This window comes from Lagopus muta, chromosome 3 (assembly GCF_023343835.1).
Source record: "Lagopus muta isolate bLagMut1 chromosome 3, bLagMut1 primary, whole genome shotgun sequence".
NCBI lineage: Eukaryota > Metazoa > Chordata > Aves > Galliformes > Phasianidae > Lagopus > Lagopus muta.
The window spans coordinates 22,003,348-22,022,921 of record NC_064435.1 but is presented as its reverse complement, the minus strand read 5'-3'; the positions used below and the strand labels follow the sequence as shown (position 1 = coordinate 22,022,921).

Below are 19,574 nucleotides of genomic sequence, written 5' to 3'. Positions count from 1 at the left end.
TTAAAGAGACTTAAGGTTACCAGTGGAAATTTTGACAGTCATGATGATAAATGCTCTATTCACTTAGAAGAATTCAGTCATCTTAATCACGTAGCTGAATATAACAAAAAATTCATTTTCCTCTTTTTTTTCTTTGACATACTTTTGCATTTTTCCTTTTCAGAGTTAATGCCTGTATTTTCAGATGACAGTAATTTCTTTTTTGTTTTCTTACAGACAAGAGGAGAAGAGTTACCTTTCTTAAGTGCTCCTCAAAAAGAACAGAAAAGCATGGCCATTGTAAGTGCCAAAAGGAGACTCCTCAATATTTACATTTTTTCTTTATTCATGAAGAGGAAATTTGTTGGGGTAGCGGGGAGTACTGATTCTAGTAAGACTCTCCTTTTATGTCTTTTATCTGAGGTACCTCTCATTCATAAAGAAAATGTTCTTGACTCTCAGAAGGCCTCTGCTCAACCCAGAAAATGAAAGAAACCCGTGAGAAAACCTGGTGCTTTTCAGAGGTGTCTTCTGTTGCCCGACTACTTTCCTTTCTTGATATGCTTTTACACTGCTGAGTATTGGCTGCTTCACAAAAACTGCACTCCTCAGTTCTTACACACTTTGATCACTGATGAACTGAAGTCATCTAGACCACACAGGGCACTGAATGTATCAGCTCTGATTTTATACTCTAATTCATGGGAACACCCAGGAGATCTATCTCTGGACTTCCACAAATGCTTGCAGAAGAACAGCATGGATTACATTTGCATTGGGATTTAAATATTCCCTTCACTCTGACAACAATTAGAGCACTGTTTTCTACTTAGCTGTAAATTAGAGCTGTGAATAACAATGGAGAGATCTAACCACCCTTGCTCTACCAGCATTCCCTCATGAACTCGGCAGCTTTTGGGAACAATGCATTTGTGCTCTAAGATTTTATTTTGCCCAAGTGTCCTTGGGACAGTATTTGTCAGCCTGTACTCTCGGGACTATTTGTGGTCTGAAAGGTTTCAGAAAATGGTTTGTGAGATCTCTCTAAAACAAAGCAACTTCCCCACTACCTCCCCCACCCCAAAAATGCTTAAACCCACACGCGGGTTGTCACAACATTCAAAGGGTGGTCTGATTTTTAGTTGATTATTCATGAAGGCCACTGCATTAAGACTACTTCTACAGTCTACAGTTTTGTTTGCCAAAAACTGGATTAAAAGGCATAGAGAAACACCATTTTGTAGAAGTTCGTCCACTGTTTTATTCGCTTGGGAAGACCCCATATGTATAATCAAGACATTATAATCACAATATAATTGTATAATCAATAGATATCAAGATGTTATAATCTCAATATAATCAAGAGAATTAGGCAAAGTAAACAACGATCACAAAAGAGAATAAGTAGTAGAGCTTACCCTTTGGCTGAGCTCACCAGAAGACACCAAGAGAGGGGATCTCCAGAAGACATCCTTCCCCTCTGGTAGCCAGCCCTTAAATAGGTCTAGGAAGGGTGCAGCCTGGCTCCACCCCATCCGGCAGCACAGGTGAATTGCCTTCAGCTGTGCTCCTCTGGCTGACTCATGGCTCACCTCAGGTGATCAATCAGAGGTTCAGGCTGTGACTCAGCAGTTCCCATACACCCATATATCTGCCTCATACATCACCTGTACTCTTTAGAGTACATCATGCTTCCATCTTCCAACAGATACATAATTCTCAAGAAGCGTATTAGATGTGACAGTGCTGTAGTAAAACCCAGCAGCTTTATATGATTTTCCTCCACTTCTGGACACCATCTCCAGTGCTGCTGGAGTCCTTGTTACCACTGTTGCAGTAGGCTGGATTGGCTCTTCCAATGTAAACACTGCTGCTGGAATACCTCAGCTACTGTGCAGTCTGGGCTCAAGGGCAAGACTTTTCACTTCCTCGCAGCTCCGCTACGCACAGATGAGATGCTTTCTGCTATGCACAGGAGTTTGCATTGCAGCTATATCAGATTATGGAGCATGAAATGGGGAGAGACCTCCACAGCAGTATGGCTGGAAGCTGTATTTCCAGACACATTTTTATGGTAAATGTCAGCCTATTTATTCTTGTGTTCATGCTGCCATTTATCTTGATGAATTATTTGTTCTGTGGTCACACTCTAAGCCCTAACCAACTTCCACTGAGTGCTTAATGAATGCTGCAATCAGGGTGACACGAAAAGATAAAGGGGAGACCCCTACATAAGAGATGCTCAACATCAATGTTTGCTGAGGTGTCAAACTGGTGTCCTGGCATCTCACAGCTCTGGTACCTCTGTCATCACCAGGAGCACCAAAATGCACCAAAGTGTAAAGCAAAAGGGGGGACTGTGGGAGAGCCAACAAGAGTTGTTGCTCCAGAAGGAGGTTTCTACCAACATAGCAGAATTAGGAGCATTTTGCAAAGTAGAAACTATTCCTACCATATTTTAGCACTTTCTTATAGGTTTTTGCTTAGGTCATCTTTACAGCTCTACAATAATGTTTGTTGCATGAGTTACCTGACTTCAACCAGACTCAGCTGCAGCCTGGCCCTGCTCATGGCTTACTTAGAGCTACCACTCAGCTTTATTAATTAGCATGGCCTTGAGTTCTGGCCAGCCAGACTTGATATATATTTTAGTTATGATTTTGTTTTGGCCAACAGTTAATGATGACATGTTTCAAAGCTGTGATTTTATCTTACATTTGGATTACTTATGTGTAGCAAATGAGTATTCTTCTTACTCCTGATTATATTCACTGCATGTTGCCTAACTTTGGGCTCTAAGAAAAAATTTTATAAGGTACACTGTAAGCACGGTGTGGCACAGCACGTTGTATACTTGTGGATGCATGTTGTTGTTATCCCGCCAGGGGATCCTCAGTCTGATGCAGAGAAGCCATTAGCCTTTCCAAAACCACAGGCCAGAGTGGGACATGTTAGCACTTGGTCTCTAGAGGAGTCTCCCACCATGGCTGGGCTGCTTCTCTTCATGTGTCTGGGACACTGCCACTATGACTGGGAAGATTTTGCCTGTTGTACCAGTGCTGCTGTCTCAGGTAAGAGGACCAAGGCAGACACAAAACAGGACTCATGCTTTATAAAGTTCTACATGGCACCTGCTGGACTGCAACAGCAAAGGTGCAGCCTAGCAGGGGTCCTCAGCCCCCTTCTCATAGGTCTAGTTCTTATCAGTATTCTGACCAACAAGAGGTTCTCTAGTGTCATGCATGCCCTAACCTCACTTGGGATATGTTGTACAAAGCACTGCATCCTTTGGAGTCTTGCCCATGTGCAGGAGCCCTACCCATTCCTGTGACTGAGGGCAGCTCATGGATGGGTCTATGAGAACAGTCCCTGATCTGCTCTGAGCAGCAGCAGTGAGATTAGCAGAGGCATCCCTTCATCTGTAGTTAAGCTGATGTTAGACTGATCAGAGCTGCTGTGTAACAGCTTTGGCTGTAGCCTGGCCAGTGTGATGGCCAGCAGCTGGGGGAAATGCCATTTTGTGCTCTGCACATCCTTGGCAGAATTACAGCTTGGCTCACTGTGAGAGCTTCGGTGAAGCATCTGGTGAACATGGGATGCTCCTGGAATTCACGTGGCCACTTCTTTCATATGAGATCCATGTAAGGCTTGGCCAGCTGTCTGCAGCATCAGGCCCTGAATCGAGGATCAGGCCTATGGTCAGGTCTCTCCTTGGCCAGCTCGCCCCAAAATGTCTCTCTCCACTTTCCTCTCTTCCAAAGGTGTCCTTTGGGGCTCCCAAGCGAAGCCTTTGCTGACCACAGCTGAAGAACAAGGCAGCATGATCAACAAGAAAATAAGAGTCTATTTATCTCTGGCACAGCCTGCCCTTGTCTGGTCTGGATGGAAAAGAAGACTAAAGTCCACGGAGCCCTTCAGCAAACAACCAGCATAACAACAAATGCAGCAGAAGAGAATGCCAAGGTTGTCATCCCCCATCAGCGGTTTGGATGGATTTCACTCTGGAAGAAGCTTTTGGGACGCTCGGGGCGGAATCTTGCGCAGGAAACAGGTGGTTTGCTTTACTGAGAGGCATGTGTAATGGCCAGGGAGCTGCGCCGCGCCACGCCAAGCTACAGCAGATGGGCTGCAGCTCGCTCCGCTCCGCTGAAGGATATTTTTCATGTTATGTGTGGAAAAGAGCAGTAACCCTTGTTTGTTATATGAGGCCTTGTAGGGCTTTGTTTGGAAAGAAGCCATTTGCAAGATTAAAAAAAAAAAAGCCATTAAAAATATGAGTCACCATAATCACATTCAAAGTGCTCCAGCATGGCCTTTTATTTGCAAAGACTTCACTGTAAAATCAGCTTTTTTATTATTATTTATTTTCAAATGAAGAATTCCAGCACAGGTTACCTTGGGTTGATTGATGTGACTTTACTGATCTGTTAATTTTAAATTACTAAAAAAAAAGCTCAACAAAACCCCAAACAACTCAAAACACATAATTCAAGCTGTTCATAGAGCAAAAGAGCTGTGCCTTCTCTGTGCTGTATCACTGGACTAAGATTTGTAAATATATCCCAACATTATCTCAAATACAAATGCATTCTTTGCCATACCAAAATCTGATACCCCATTTTGAGTCATCACAGGTGATCACATCCTCCCAGAGGAGAGATGACTTAGCTGCTGCTTTCAAAATGCATCCTCCCTTTGAGACTGTGAGCAGTGAGAGGCAGAGGGAGCAGGAACTTTTTTGCTACGTATCACAAATTAAAGCACTCATTCTCCCTAGTGAGCTGTCATCAATCTTGAAACAAGATCAATCTTTTGGGCAGGCTTTTCCCACACTGAGAGCCTTCCTTGCAGCCCGGAAAGCCAACCATATCCTGGGCTGCATCCAAAGATGCGTGGCCAGCAGGGTGCGGGAGGTGATCCTGCCCATCTATTCTGCACTGGTGAGACCTCAGCTGGAGTACTGCATCCAGGTGTGGAGTCCTCAGTATAGGAGAGATGTGAACCTGTTGGAGCATGTCCAGGGGAGGGCCATAGAAATGATCCAAGGGAATGAACAGCCTCAAGAATGGTCTGGGTAGACCTGATAACAGCCTTTCAGTATCTGAAGGGGGGCTGTAAGAAAGAAGGGGACAGATTCTTTAACAGGGTCTGTTGTAATAGGACAAGGGGAAATGGTTTCAAAGAAAGTTTCCTATAATAAGAGTAGTTAAGCACTGGAACAGGTTGCCCAGAGATGTTGGATGCCCCTCCCTGGAGACATTCAAGGTCAGGCTGGATGGGGCTCTGAGCAACCTGATGTAGCTGTAGGTGTCACTGTTCATTGCAGGGGATTTGGACTAGATGACCTTTAAGGGTTCCTTCCGACTCAAGTGATTCTGTTATCCTATGATTCTGTTTACTTGCTGCATCTCAAATGGCTGCTAAAAAATCACTCTGCTTTCAAATCTGGGCTGAGCTCAAGCTGCTCTGGCACTGGAGAAAGGGCAGCTGTGTGAGGTTGCTTCCTGCTGCTGCTGTTTACAGTGAGAGTGGTGAAGCACTGGAGCAGATTGCCCAGAGAAGCTGTGGCTGCCCTATCCATGGGAGTGTTCATGGTTGGACAACCTGATCCGGCAAAAGACAGCCCTTCCTAAGACAGCCTTACCCGGCAGAACCGGGTAATATTCAAGAGTCCCTTCCAACCCAAACTTTACTGTGATTCCACAGTTCTATTGCCCAGTGCCACCACTCCCCTGTCCGTCCCTACGCCACTCATTTTCAGGGTTTCCAGCTGTGCTGAGCCTCCTGGAGACGTCTTGGACTACCACCAATCTCAGGGATGACTCAGAAGTCAAATTGCTGAGACTTATCTAGACTGCTGCATCTCTGGGAGTGCAAAACAGCCACTGTTAAATTATAGTGAGAAAAAAAAATCAGGCACCTCTTGGGAGAGATGGCAGCTGGGCTGGGCTCAGCTCTGGGGAAGAGAGGAAGTCAGGCACCCTGACCACTGTGTTCTGGCTCCAGCCCAGCTCTGTGCTACTTCGTCAGTGGTGTTAGGGTCTGATTTCTACACCATATTTGGCACTCATTAAGCCAATTTTAGACTCTGGAAAAATGGAGATAGAGCAGAAGACAACCACAGAAGGCAATTTGAGGCTGACAAAAATGTCTGATGGTGAGAGACTTAAACGGTCTGTCTGTTTGGCTCGGCAAAAAGCCCAAGTCATCTTACTCTATTTTACTAGAGGGACTCACCAAGTGCTTTAAATCAATGGTAAAAGACAAATAGCTGCAAGCTAAATCCAGACACTTTAAAATAGACATAAGGCACAATTCAAAAGCAATGACTCACTGCTAGTACTCTTGCTAATGGCAGTGGTGCATCCTCTCATTTGACTTGCAGGAGAGGACAGAGTACCTTCTCTTGTATGTGGGCAACAGGCCTTGCACAGCAGTGCCTGGAGGAGGCAGAAGGCCAGGTAAGGTGACTGCAGGCTGCTTTCTCCTATCTGCAACCCAGCTTCATCCATGCTCCCAGAACCCAGACAGTGTTTCCAGGACAGGCTCTTTAATTAAATGTTAGATATTGTTTGGAAAAAATAAACACATGAGTAACTGTGATGTTTAGTAATATTAAATAATATTTCTCATCTCCTTTCCCTTGTAAAACACAGAACAGTTGTTCTTGGAAAACAACATAGAAGTACTTTGGTGTTGCAGTCCATTGTCATGTGAGTTATTACTGGCAGTAATCTCCAGTGACAGGTGAGGACTACCTAATGAGCTGCCTCTGTGCCATGCAGGCTCTCTCCCTTACTGCTGGCTGAGTGTACAAGAGAGCGTTTGACAACATGAGGCTCCAGGCCTGTGCACATGCTATTGAAACTCAAGAAAAACACTGTCATTTTTTTAAACATGGAGAAAAGTCCTGATCCTGTGTTAATGCAGCTCTGGACGTATGCCCACTAGCTATCAACCAGAAGACGAATGACGGTGCTGCTCTTTCAACCTATTTAATGATTCTGGCAAAAGACCTGGCAGCAGGCTCCAAAGATTTCATCTAGGCAATGCCTATTCCAAGAGTGGAAATCTCCAAACTGGAGAGCTGGCAAGAGCGTATTTGTGCTGGAAGCTTAAATCAATCATTTCCATTTTCCCTGTTGTGACCTAGCAAAATACAGAAATTGGCTCGTTCATCAAGCAGCCACAGGCCACTTTCATGTTTAAGGTATTAGTGCCGCCAGCTGCAGTGATACATTAACTTCACGTTAAGCAGTCAGTGTTGAAGCCACCTGTCCAGTTGTTCTTTTACAGCGGTGCTGTTCTCAGAACTGTCAGCACTGTCCTGTTGGCACTGTGGCCAGTTGTCCAGGAGCCGCTGTAGCTTACCAGTCACCTGATCCCATTTCTCTGTGTCCATGCAAAGCTGGCTGCCACCACCAATGGCCACGTCTGTCAGCAATCAAAATCTACTGCAGATTTTATATTATTAAGTGCGCTTTCCCCCTGAAAGGCTTGAGTTAACTGTAGGGACCTAACAGCAAAACTGGGAGGTAGGTTAAATAAGAAACCTACTGAGTAGCCCCCTAACTCTTTATTCGGGGTCTCATCTGTTGAGTCTGGAAGTTCCTGAGGTGACAATAGTTCTGCTCCTGTGGATATGAAGAACTGTCTTTGCTAATTCTGGTGGCAGTCAAGAAGTAAAGAGAATATTATCCAAATGCGTAGGTTTTTATAACTTCCTGATAGACAGAAACTCTTCTTAAGTTAAAGGAAATGTACTGCAATACTGGTATCTTTACAGAGTAAGCCTGTGGTACACACACACCGCACAGCAGGATTTTCACAACAGCTCTGCATGGAGTGCACACCAAAGACGTATCGGTAGGATGCTCAAGGGGCCAGAGTCCACAGTGTGGCTCAGTATGCGTCAAAAATATGTTTATGTGCAGCCTAAGAAGCCAGATCAGCCACATGCCCTCTGAACAGCTTCAGACATGACAACAGGACAAGGATCCCTTCTTAAAAGTCATAACTGCTTAATACGTAGTGGTGCATTTGCCAGTGCTGCCCCTCAGTTACTTAACGGTTGGAAGGAGCCTCTGTGCTTCTTCCAGCTCCAAAAGGTTGAAACAACTCCCAGCTGCCAACATCTCCAGCTGATTTTCTCTTTGCTTCTCTAGGCAGAGAACGGCCATCCTTCACTTCCAAATCAGTTAAAAAAATTAAAAACACATTCAATAATATATAGAATCACTGTTTATTCACTGATGTCTCTAATTCTGTCCCGGAATCCAGAAACACTGCAAACACAGGATTTTTCAAACTCCTGTGAAACCAGAGAGCTGAGCTTTTCCCTACCTTTTTCTCCTCAAGAAGCCCAATGCTGTACAACATCCAGCTTGGCCCTCCAATAACAATTATGGTAATTAGCCTTTATCTCCTTTGGGCCAGCTGCTAACACAGCCCAGCTGATTTCTCCAAGAGGAATAAACAAACAAAAAAAGAAAAGAAAAAAAAAGAAGAGAAGGTCATGTCTCTGAGGATAAAAGCAAAAGGCCAAACTGAAAGACAGCTCTGTCTAATCATCTGCACCCCACTGTTACCAGTTTTCTCTCCAAGCAATCAAAGATCCTGCAAGTGGGTTGGGAGGAGAGATTGCAATGGGAGACCATTATAAGGTCAGAAGTAGGGAGATTTGGTTCCTGTCCATCCTTCCAGCACTGTTCATGCCCCTTATAGCAAATGGTGATTGGATAGAAAAAGTCAGTCCTTACGCCGAGCTGTGCACGTGTCCCTGCTCCTCACTGCCTTCAGGGCTCTCCTCATGCCATGAGCTGCCTACCTCAGCCCCACAAGAGCTTCCCAGTGCTCACTAGCCATGGCCTAGTGAGTCTGGCCCAGGGTTTTGCATTGTCACCATAGCTTCAAAGCAAAGAAGCTCAAGGTACGAAGTCAGAACTCCAGAGCCCTCACATGCCACCAGAAGCTGCCAGGTTAGCGAGGAGTTGGCATCAACCCTCACAGGCAAATGCCAGGCTTCTATCATTGGCAGATGTAGGAATCCAGTTCAAGATTATTATTATTATTTGCAAGCTGAAATGCATCCTGATATTTTCTTATGGCAAAAAACAAACTGCCTAGCTCTCCTCCAGAGTTCCCATTTCCAGGCCTGTGGCCAGTTAATATTTCATCTTTTACTGCAGCTGACCAGTAGTGGAACAAGCACTGAGTGAGTCCTGCTGGTTCTGATCTGTCAGAAATCCCAGCCTGGAGCCAGCAGGGACCATCTGAGATGCAGACTGTCCTCCATGACTCCCTTCAGTTTTATTTCAAATCCTGTGGTGCATCTGCTCAAGAAAGTTCAGTCTGCAGGTGCAAGTTTCACATTTTGTATCTGGCACATGTATTTGATGTCAGGAAAAACATTGCAAGAAAATAACTCATTGGTAAAGAGAAGGGTTCCAGGAGTTTTTTTTGTGTTCCAGTGAAAAAAACTTTTTTTCAGTACGCATTTGTCTGTGCTACTTGTCACCTAAACATCACAAGGCAAATCACAAAATCGCAGAATCATTCAGGTTGAAAAAGACTAAGGTCACCTAGTGCAACCATCAGCCCATTCTCACCATGCTCACTAACCACGTCTCTCAGTGTGACGTCCACATGTCTCTTAACACCTCCAGGGATGGTGACTCCACCACCTTCCTGGGCAGCCTGGCCACCCTGAAAATAACACTGATTAGAAACTGATTCTTGAAACAAATTGCGTCCCTTTCTTTGCAGAGCAGTAATAAATTACCACCACCACGTTTCTCTGACCCTGTGATATGTTAATTTTTCAGAACATGCTCACACTTCCAAAATCATGTCTAATCACCAGTTTTAACTGCACATAATTCCTGCCAAGATTTTCCTCTATAAATTCATTTTAATTACATTCAAGTTTACGGAAAACATTTTTAACCCTTATAGTTTTGCATAAACCCATATGAAGGAAAGATATATTATTTGAGAATACAAAAATTAAAAATCAATAATAACTTTTGGTATGGGTTTTTACATTTCATTTTGTACATTGAAGAGAAAATACTATATCTCCTTCAGCCTTCATGAATCATGGAGGCAGATTTCAGAAAGATGCCCAAGGCCAGTAATTTTAACAGGAAGCAAAAATAAATCATGTCCCGCTTCACATCCCAGGTCATAGAATGAAAAACTATAGGCCTCCTATTTACATCTTTAGCACATGTTCTCACTTGAGAATCAGAAAGTTACTTACATTTGACACACAAGAGGCAAGGGGCATAGGAGGCACAGAAGTATGCCCTTATTCCCTGCAGAAAGCATACAGAATCTGGTATCTTTTCTTTCATGAACTGTGGGAAAATTGAACTTAAACTATGAGAGAGTAAAGGAAGGCTGCAAGAAGGCAACTGGTACAAGCAAGGTGCAGACACTGAGCCCTGTCCTGTACCAGCTGGAAAAGATCCACAGTAAAAAACAGCTCTGCAAATTTCACAGCTGGAACATCACTTGAATAGGAAAATCTACAGAGCTGTGCACACTTTGTTTGAAGTGAAACCATCTCATGGATCTTTGGCTCTACCTATTTTAGAATGAAATAAACAATTACTTGGGAGGGAAAAAAAAGGAAGATCTCATTTCATTGTATCCCAATGAAACAAAATCTGCTCAGCCTATGGCCCATATCCATTACAGAAGATTAATCCAATCCCAAAAGAAGTATCTTGTCCAAGATGTGAAGGCTATTATTGAATGCTTTTCAAGAGCACTTTTTGTCTCAGAGGAGGTGTGTGAACATCGCAGTTATCAGCTGGGGCAGGCCAGATCTACCAGCAGGGTGGATGGGCACACCATTAATGCCCAACAGCAGTTCTCTTTCCAGGACCTGGGGACACCACAACATCCCAGACCTGAATCACAGAATCACTGAATCACAGAATCACAGAATCATAGGGGTTGGAAGGAACCTCCAGAGATCATCGAGTCCAACCCCCCTGCCAAAGCAGGTTCCCTATGCCAGGTTGCAGAAGTAGGTGTCCAGGCGGGTCTTGAACATCTCCAGAGAAGGAGACTCCACCACCTCCCTGGGCAGCCTGTTCCAGTGCTCCGTCACCCTCACTGTAAAGAAGTTCTTGCGCACATTTGTGCAGAACTTCCTATGCTGCAGTTTCCGGCCATTTCCCCTTGTCCTGTCTCCACTCACCACTGAAAAGAGTCCGGCCTCGCCATTCTGCCCCCCACACCTTAGATATTTATAGACCTGGATCAGGTCCCCACTCAGTCTTCGTTTCTCAAGGCTGAACAGACCTTAGAAATTAGCCTTTCTTCATAGGAGAGATGCTCCAGGCCCTTCACCATCTTCGTGGCCCTCCGCTGGACTCTTTCCAAGAGATCCCTGTCTTTTTTGTACTGGGAGCCCAGAACTGGACGCAGTGCTCCAGACGAGGTCTTATCAGGACAGAGTAGAAGGGGAGGACCACCTCCCTCGATCTGCTGGCCACACTCTTTTTAATGCACCCCAGAATGCCTTTTTTGGCCACAAGGGCACACTGCTGGCTCATGGCCAACCTGTCATCCACCAGGACACCCAGGTCCCTCTCTGCAGAGCTCCCCTCCAGCAGGTCATCCCCCAATCTGTACTGGTGCATGCAATTATTCCTCCCCAGATGCAAGACTCTACACTTGCTTCTGTTAAACCTCATCTGGTTTCTTACCACCCAGCTCTCCAGCCTGTCCAGGTCTCTCTGAATGGCAGCACGGCTTTCAGGCGTGTCAGCCAATCCTTCCAACTTTGTATCATCAGCAAACTTTCTAAGGGTGGCCACTATCCCCATCAAGATCATTGATGAAGATGTTGAACAAGACCGGACCCAGCACCGACCCTGAGGAACACTGCTAGTTATCTGAGAACTGCTATGGTCCCTCATTGATGTCAGCTCTTCAAATAAGTGTAGAGAAACTACCATTTAATGAAGGAAAATTTGTGCCGTTATTGTGACTCTAGTGACCCTATGTTTTACAGGCTTTCCTCATGCAAGATTACCATGGCTGTAGTAAGGGTGCAAAATTTGCATTAATTTCTATTTCAGGAGTATTTCTGCAATACCATAGAATCACAGAATAACTGAGGTTGGAAGGAACATTAGGGCCCACCCAATTCCAAGCCCCTGCCATGGGTAGGGCTGCCACCTGCCATCACAGGGCCCCATCCAACCAGGACTTGAGTGCCTACGGGATGGGGCATCCACAGCTCCTCTGGGCAGCCTGTGCCAAGGTTTCACCACCCTCTCCTCCCTGGTTAATAGTTCCCAAGATTTTATAAATATTTTTATCACTCTATCTATCATACAGAGCTTTCTTGGGGTGTTGAAATACATATAAAGAGAGGAAGCCTGGATCCCTCTTTTTCTCTTTGCACTTCCTTCATTAAACCCTCTTTTCCTAAAAACAGTGGCTAATCCTCAGACTAGTCTAGACTAATTTAAAATATGGCCAGTCCAGCTCAGTACACAAGACATGGGAAGGATATAAAATGCCACACTTGATTGCTCAGCTCCACCTTGGCTGGATTCCTTGCAAATACGTGCATGTGTGTCCTTTGAAGATAAGAGAATTAGTCTGATAGCAAAAGATGATCAGGATTTTCCCTCTGCACATAGTAAAAATGTGTGTACATGATTATTCATACCGCATATATACCTACAATTTTGATTATTGAACAAGCAGGATCAGATTTTTAAAGGCAGTAGATATACAGCAGAATATTTTGAAGTCTCTCACAAAAATCCTCTTTATTTCCCATATTTGTCCTTAAGCATCTATGCACATCTGGGGGTTTTCAAAAACAACTTTTAAAAATCCTGTCATGTGCCTATTTGCATTTCTAGGCAATTAAAAGTCAAAAAATATCCGTACTCGTCACTGAGAGGCATTTATACTTCTAGAACATTCTGTTTCATTAATGGTTAGTAAGTTTTTCTTAAGGTTTTCTTTATCTTCAAAACACATTTGGGACAGCCAGAGGATAAATTAAGTAAGATTAAATAACATATGACTCATCAACGTGCAGGAATTCAATGTCTACTTGAGTACATCCAATGAAAAGGTGCTGCGGCTTCTTGTTCCAGTGGCATTCCTCTCATTAAGTGGAACGTAAGGTGCCTTCTTCTTTCAGCTTTGATTTTTCCCCGAGTCATCTTTATTATTCAAAGTGCCATAGCATGAACCGTAAGAATCTGGTTGTATTTTGCCTGTCAATTTTTGTCCTAAGGAAATGGGGTGAGAGAAGGGAAAAACAACAACTCTGTGAAGAATTTTAATAAAACAAATCCCCCAACCAATCCATCATTTGAACATTCCTTGCTCCAGTAATCATTGTTTTCATTTGACTGGTTGTAACAATAGCTTGGAAAAACTCTCAAAAATTATTTGAAAAATCTGTTGGGAACAGGAATAGAAATTAAGGGAACAGTATATTTATTAAATACGACTACAGCACATTTCTGACTCAACTCTCCTAGGTCATTCCATTATCTGATATCTCATTTTTAAACAGGAAAAAAAGTCCTACTTACCAGGAATACATCCACAGTCAATATAAGGAACTTGTAAATGCTCCTCTTTTTTATTTACTGCAATTACAAATACACTGAGGAAAGATAGGAGACACCTGCAAAATAACAGTGGCATCGTATTATTAGGAGCAGTTCACTGCGTCTGAGATGAGAACTTTTACCCATGTTTCTTGTTCAAGGATTTCCAAACACAAGCTGCTCTGTTCTTAAAGAGCCGTTTCCTCCTGGCTGTTCTGTACCTTCATCTTGAGCTCCTGTCAGACTAGTTTGTGCCTCCTGAAGCTTTACAATTGCTTCCAAGGCTTTGTAGGAGAATGATGCTTTCAGTAACATATACCTAATCAAATACCTGTGAGCATGAGACCGCAACCTTTGGGTTCCTGACCAAATCTTGACACAGCGTCTCAGCTAGCACTGCAGCATCTGTGATTTCATCAACAACTCAGGCTTGTTGCAGACAATCAACATCTCTGTTGTTTTTCTCACTCGACTGTGTGTCTCAGGGGCAAGCTGTAAGCCAGGAGCAATGAGAAACTGCTACGCTTGGACAAATCTCCTATCCACTCTGTGTTGGACACACAATCACTAACTCCTGCCTGCCAAATCCATGGTTGGATTTGCTCATCTCCATTTTCTTTTACTTTTCCCATAGTCATGCAACACTGCAGTTCTGGGCATCTACTGCAGTCTGACTGCAGGGGACAAAGATGTCTGCAGCTGTTGGCCCAGCTGTTTGACAGCAAGGGGACAAGATGGTCCCGCAGTTCTGGAAGGTGCTATTAACCATCTATATCCCATCCTTAAGTAATATTCACCCCTCCCCTGAGCTGTTGCTGTGCTGGCAGCCATCGGATTTCTGGCTCTCGACAATCAGGGTCTTCTTCAAATGTGTTTTAACAGCTTCTTAGCAGGCTTCCTTGGCACAGGAAGATCCTTGTAGGCAAGCAACTCCTCTAAGTGCCCACATCTAATGGCATCAAAGGGCAGCTGGACATGCAGGTGGAACGTGCCATGGGAGATTTCTCACATAGGTACAAGCACCCCTACAACATCATCTTTGGTGGAGAGCATTGGAGGAACACTTGCTGCTAGGTTTTCATACCACTGTGGTAGTAGTTCGCAAGTATCTCACATTTTTACATATTTGGATTCAAAATCCGGCCTCCAAACTCCCGTAACATAGATATTAAGTCATTCCTTTAATGTCTTTTCATCCTACAATTCCATAATACTTTAATAACAAGATGGGTTCTTACTGAGAAAAGAAGGGGTTCCCCAAGGCAATGCTGTTGCAGTACAAGCGTTTGTGCAGATTGTAGGCTGATACACTTACCCGAACAGAAACATGAACACGCTCAGGAAAGTTGCACTTTGGAATTCCTGATAAAATATGACCCCTGGAATGTGACAGAAACAAGAATTGCAGATCTTGACTGGATTCCAAGTGATATGAATTACAGCTGGGAGGGTCAGGAGCGGTGTCATGCTCAAGTGGAGCAAAGAAATGCCAAATATGGTATTAATACACATTGTGGTGGGTTCATATTATATACCCGTATGCCATTATCAAGGCTTTCTCAAGATACTGCAAGAGACTGGAGAAGATTTAGTCTATCAGGCTGGAGCATGTGCTATGTTAGTAACTGCACAGATGCAGGCTATTTTTTGCATTGTCAGCAACAGTTTTTGTGCAGGTCAAACTCAAAGTCTAACTCACAGGCATACAGCTAGCAGGTTCCTCATGGATTTAATTAAGCCACTCCAACAGTGTGGACACATTAACTCCAATTGGGAACAGCTTTTTGATAACTAGCTGTGTCCCTGGTATTTGCACCAAGTTAAGGGCTCCAGCAGCCAAGTTTGCCAAATCCTTCTGGCTGAAGGGATCACTAACTCTTTCTGGTCACCCCTCGAACAGGAATTAGCACCTCTGCAGTGGAGATGACAGAGCCAGATGTGTATCTGGATCTCAGCTGCCCTAATGCACAGCCAAGTGTATTTGTTTTAAACCACTGATGAGCATAGTTTTGATTAGAAACACCAGAGTGTGAACCAGAGCCACTGAAGTGTGTCTGCATATTCAAAGACTGCAGCTTGGGACGGGGAAATCACGAGAAGAGATATTTTCCACCAGTATCCCAGCAAGATTCAGCAGAGCTTGTTCTCTAAGTTCTACACTGGTTTAACTAACCTGATGCAAATGCATATGTATCCAGTCTCAAAGCCATTAAGCTGTTCCTGAATAGGTACTTGATCTCTTACTGAGGCACAAGGCCAATTTCCCCATATGGCTGCAAGAATGCAACCCCCTTTTGGAAAAAGTCTCAGTCACAAACTGTAGGCCTCCTAATGCAGGTGCTGAGGGCAATCTGTGCATGAAGCTAACTCCCCTTCTCATTAATGGCAGCACTGCATGAGAAACTCCTGTGCAGCAATGACAGGAAAGCCCCCAGTGTGTGCTAAAATGAGTCATAAATGTTATAACAACACGATCATTTTGGCTCATTGCTGATACAGCGTCTTAGTTGTCCTCCCTGCTCATGTTCTTTCACTCTGCACCATTTCCAAGATCTGAAGTTCCTCTTTAACAGCACCGAGTTCAGAGTTCTCACCCAGAATAAAATGCTAAATGCTTAAAAGGTCTTTGGAGTCATTTTATTTCCTTCACTTAACCTAGAATTCCACCTTCTGAAACTGAATATACACTAACTACTATGAATCACAGCTGGTTGTCATTTGAGCAGTTTGCCAGGCTGTTAAAATTACTCTACCAGCTCAGATACGGGGAGGTTGGTGTGCACATGGGAAATGCATTTGCTTGATGTCAAGATGCGGCTAAGATAAGTGCAGGTAATTCTAGTGAGCCAGTAAGGCACAGCAAGCTGTACATATCAATTCTGGTAATGCCACAATTCAGTATTTTTTATTTTGCTTTGAAAGTTGCAAACTGGCTCATTTTTCAGAGCATAAACACCTGTCACTTAGGAAAATCTTCTTGTAGAGACAAATGTGATTCGTTTGTGGTCCTGTCTGAAGACAGTAATGTCTGAAAACTCAGTGTTTAGAAAACCATTCTATAGAGACTGAGGGTCAGAAACCAACCTGATATGATGGCGGTCGTGGTGCAGAACACAAAGTTAATGGGCACAACTGCTCTTGCTTCATATAGATGCATTGCTTGATTTAAGAACCTGGAAAACAAGTGTTATTGCACCACTTGGCTACAGAAGATTCATTACACTTTAAGTAAAGTTAAGCTGGCTTCTGTCGGTTCAGTGTGACTATCTTTTTAGTAGCTTTTGGTAGCAGTGGTAATAAGAAGACAGTTGGAGTAGATGATCTTAGAGGTCATTTCCAACCTTGTGATTCTATGATTCTATGATTTCTTACCACTACAGCAAATAGTCCTTGACAGATAGGTATGTGTATTGAATTCACTTACTAGCTCTGACTTTGCAGAGTAGAAACAACAACAACAAAAAAAGAGCAAAGCAAGAAAGTTGGATTGGATTCTTCTGGCCATAGACTGCCAGAGAGACCTTTGAAGTACTGCTGGAAAAATTGCTTGCCACAGATAAGGGAGGAATGCTAGGATATTGCTGGCCATGGTGTGCCTCAGCTCTTGGAAGAAGTGCTGCCAGGGACAAGTTGCTCTAATTTGAGCAGGTTGGGTAAGGATATATTTCCAGCACGGACATGCATATGCAACTCCTCACAGAACTGTTGCTCAGTCCAACTTGGCTAAAGCATGTATTTGCATGTTTATCACCCCATGCAATCACACCCAAACACACTCAGTTCCACTAGAAAAGTCCAGGGAAGTGGCTCCAGGCCTGTGCTCCTTGGTGTGGAAACTCTCTGCTGTGCTCCTCAGAAAGGCAACCCAAACCCTCATCAAAATAATCAACATGAATTTGCAGGAGCATGTGAGTGTGCACTGCACACAAACATGCAGCACTGAGGCACCGGCCATGGAGCAGCCCACACATTCTGCATCAGCAAGCAAAGAAGGCCAAGCACTAACCCACTTGTAAGGAGACCAAAGCCATCAACATTTACCCACAAGGTGATGAATCATGAGCATGAGCTCTTGGATGCACCGATAGTCTGTTACAGGAACGGTGCATTTCAAACTGAAAGAGAAAAATCAGAAGACTGAAGTGTGCATTCAAAACCTATAAAAAGAACCACACTTAAATGTTTCGGTGGTACAATATATGTGAACAGTAAAAATCCAAGCTTGGATCTGTTTTAGCCATTAAAGTAATTGCATGGTTATTTTAGCAACTGTTGAACAGTCTCCATGGTGCTTTAAAAATAAAGAAATTCTACATATCCACAGGATAGTCAGGATTTTGAAGTCATTGAAAACACCTCATTATTTTCTCTCACTTGCCACAAACTTGGTCACAGGGACTAAAACAGCGATACTAAGCCCAGCACTGAGTCGAGGAGGATGCAGCAGCCCAGGCTGTCATTGTGAGCTGACAGGTCAGTCAAGTAAAATAAGAGAAGAAACAGTGAGAATGAAAAAAACTAAACTGACAGCACTGTCAGTTAGAAAATGTTTCCAAACAGAGCAAGGATGAAGAGTCACTGAGCCCAGGAAACAAAATGGGCACATTTTCATTTTGACCCAGCAAAAAGAAATAATGAAAGTGTTGGCAAGGACAGGTTAATTCAGCAGCTTCCTATTGGCAAGGAGAGGTTAATTCAGCAGCTCCCTGTTTACCAAACTGTTATTTCCTATTTTTAATGCCCTGAGCTGTTGTCCTGGTGAAGACAAGCTGGTTGTAAATCACTCCACTATCAGTTATGACGAAGTTCCTGAGTCAGCCATGGAGAGCCACTGCACAGTAATGCATGGACTTTCTGATTACACATGGAAATGGTATGTTCTGCCACAGCAATGCTGGATTAGCTCTTCTACCAGAAAATAATCCTGCAAGTAAACACTGGAGCAGCCTAGATGAAATTACTGAGTGATGCTATCACCACCTGAAGCATAAAGGGAAGGGACTCTGTTCAGCTGCAAGTCATATTTTACCAGGCTGCCACCCCCAGCAACCTGCAAAGCCAGCCTAAAACAATCACTTAACAGGCCAGAGGCCAGCAGGGAAAACTCTGATGTCCCCCATTCACCAAAAGCAAACTACTTCCTAAAGTACAGACATATAAGGTAGCAGAGAGCAGCATGCACATGTAACAGAAGCGGGGAGAAAGTGGGGGTTAATGTTAACTCTTCTTCAGTATGATGAGTGGCATGAGCTAGGGACAAGAGATGCAAAGTGAGGGTAAATGTGGCCATTTGATTATTCAGCACTGAAGGTTTCTGAAAGTAATTTAAAAAAAAAAGTATCAGGAATATAAATTTTATGTAATGAGTCCAAAACTTGTGCCGAAACAAGATCTATATTTGGCCAAACTTTGTTTAAGGTGATAGTGAGAGAAAGCATCTGTCTAACTAATCAATTATAAACTGAGAAATAAAGCCTAAATAAACAGTATTATCAGTTGTAGACAATTCATGCATCTTTCAGGGTTCTGCCAGGAATTTGCTGCCTTGAAGAGCAACTTACATCTAGGGCCCATGTCAGTGCTGCAGAGAACTGACAGATTAATTGATACAAAGATGAGGAGATAAGGAGAAACTCACTTACTTGACCTGGAAAACACAAGAAGTTGCCATTAAGATGAGCATGATATAGAAAACAGGGTAAGTTAGCTGCATTTTCCCTTTGGCAGAGAGCGTTATCATGCTGGCCACAGCCTTCACAGCAATGACAGTCAGCGAAGCTGAAAGGGAAAAGGAAGGATTAACAGGGCAGGACCCACAGTGATGACCTCAGAGCATCAGCGAGAGATGTGCCGTGGAATTGATGCCTTGAGAGACACCGAGGTGGAGTTTGGGCACCTAAAGCCAAACGTGTGATTTATGAACATTTGCTAAGTTGATGTCTCAGCTCAGAGCAGCCTTAACTGTGTGTGTGCTTTACTGATGTGTTTTGCAGGTCT

General features: G+C 43.7%; 1 protein-coding gene across 1 annotated transcript in view; it reads right to left on the bottom strand.

The window, feature by feature from the left end:
- Positions 1-358: 358 nt before the first annotated feature.
- Positions 359-19,574, bottom strand: part of NIPAL2 (NIPA like domain containing 2) — a 59,469-nt gene continuing 40,253 nt past the window's right edge. Inside the window, exons 7-11 of the mRNA XM_048940019.1 lie at positions 19,220-19,355; positions 16,662-16,750; positions 14,893-14,956; positions 13,560-13,654; positions 359-13,250 (exon numbers count right to left, since the gene is read on the bottom strand). Coding sequence (XP_048795976.1) covers positions 13,156-13,250; positions 13,560-13,654; positions 14,893-14,956; positions 16,662-16,750; positions 19,220-19,355 — 479 coding nt within the window. The 3' untranslated portion in view covers positions 359-13,155. The remainder of the gene's footprint in view (positions 13,251-13,559; positions 13,655-14,892; positions 14,957-16,661; positions 16,751-19,219; positions 19,356-19,574) is intronic.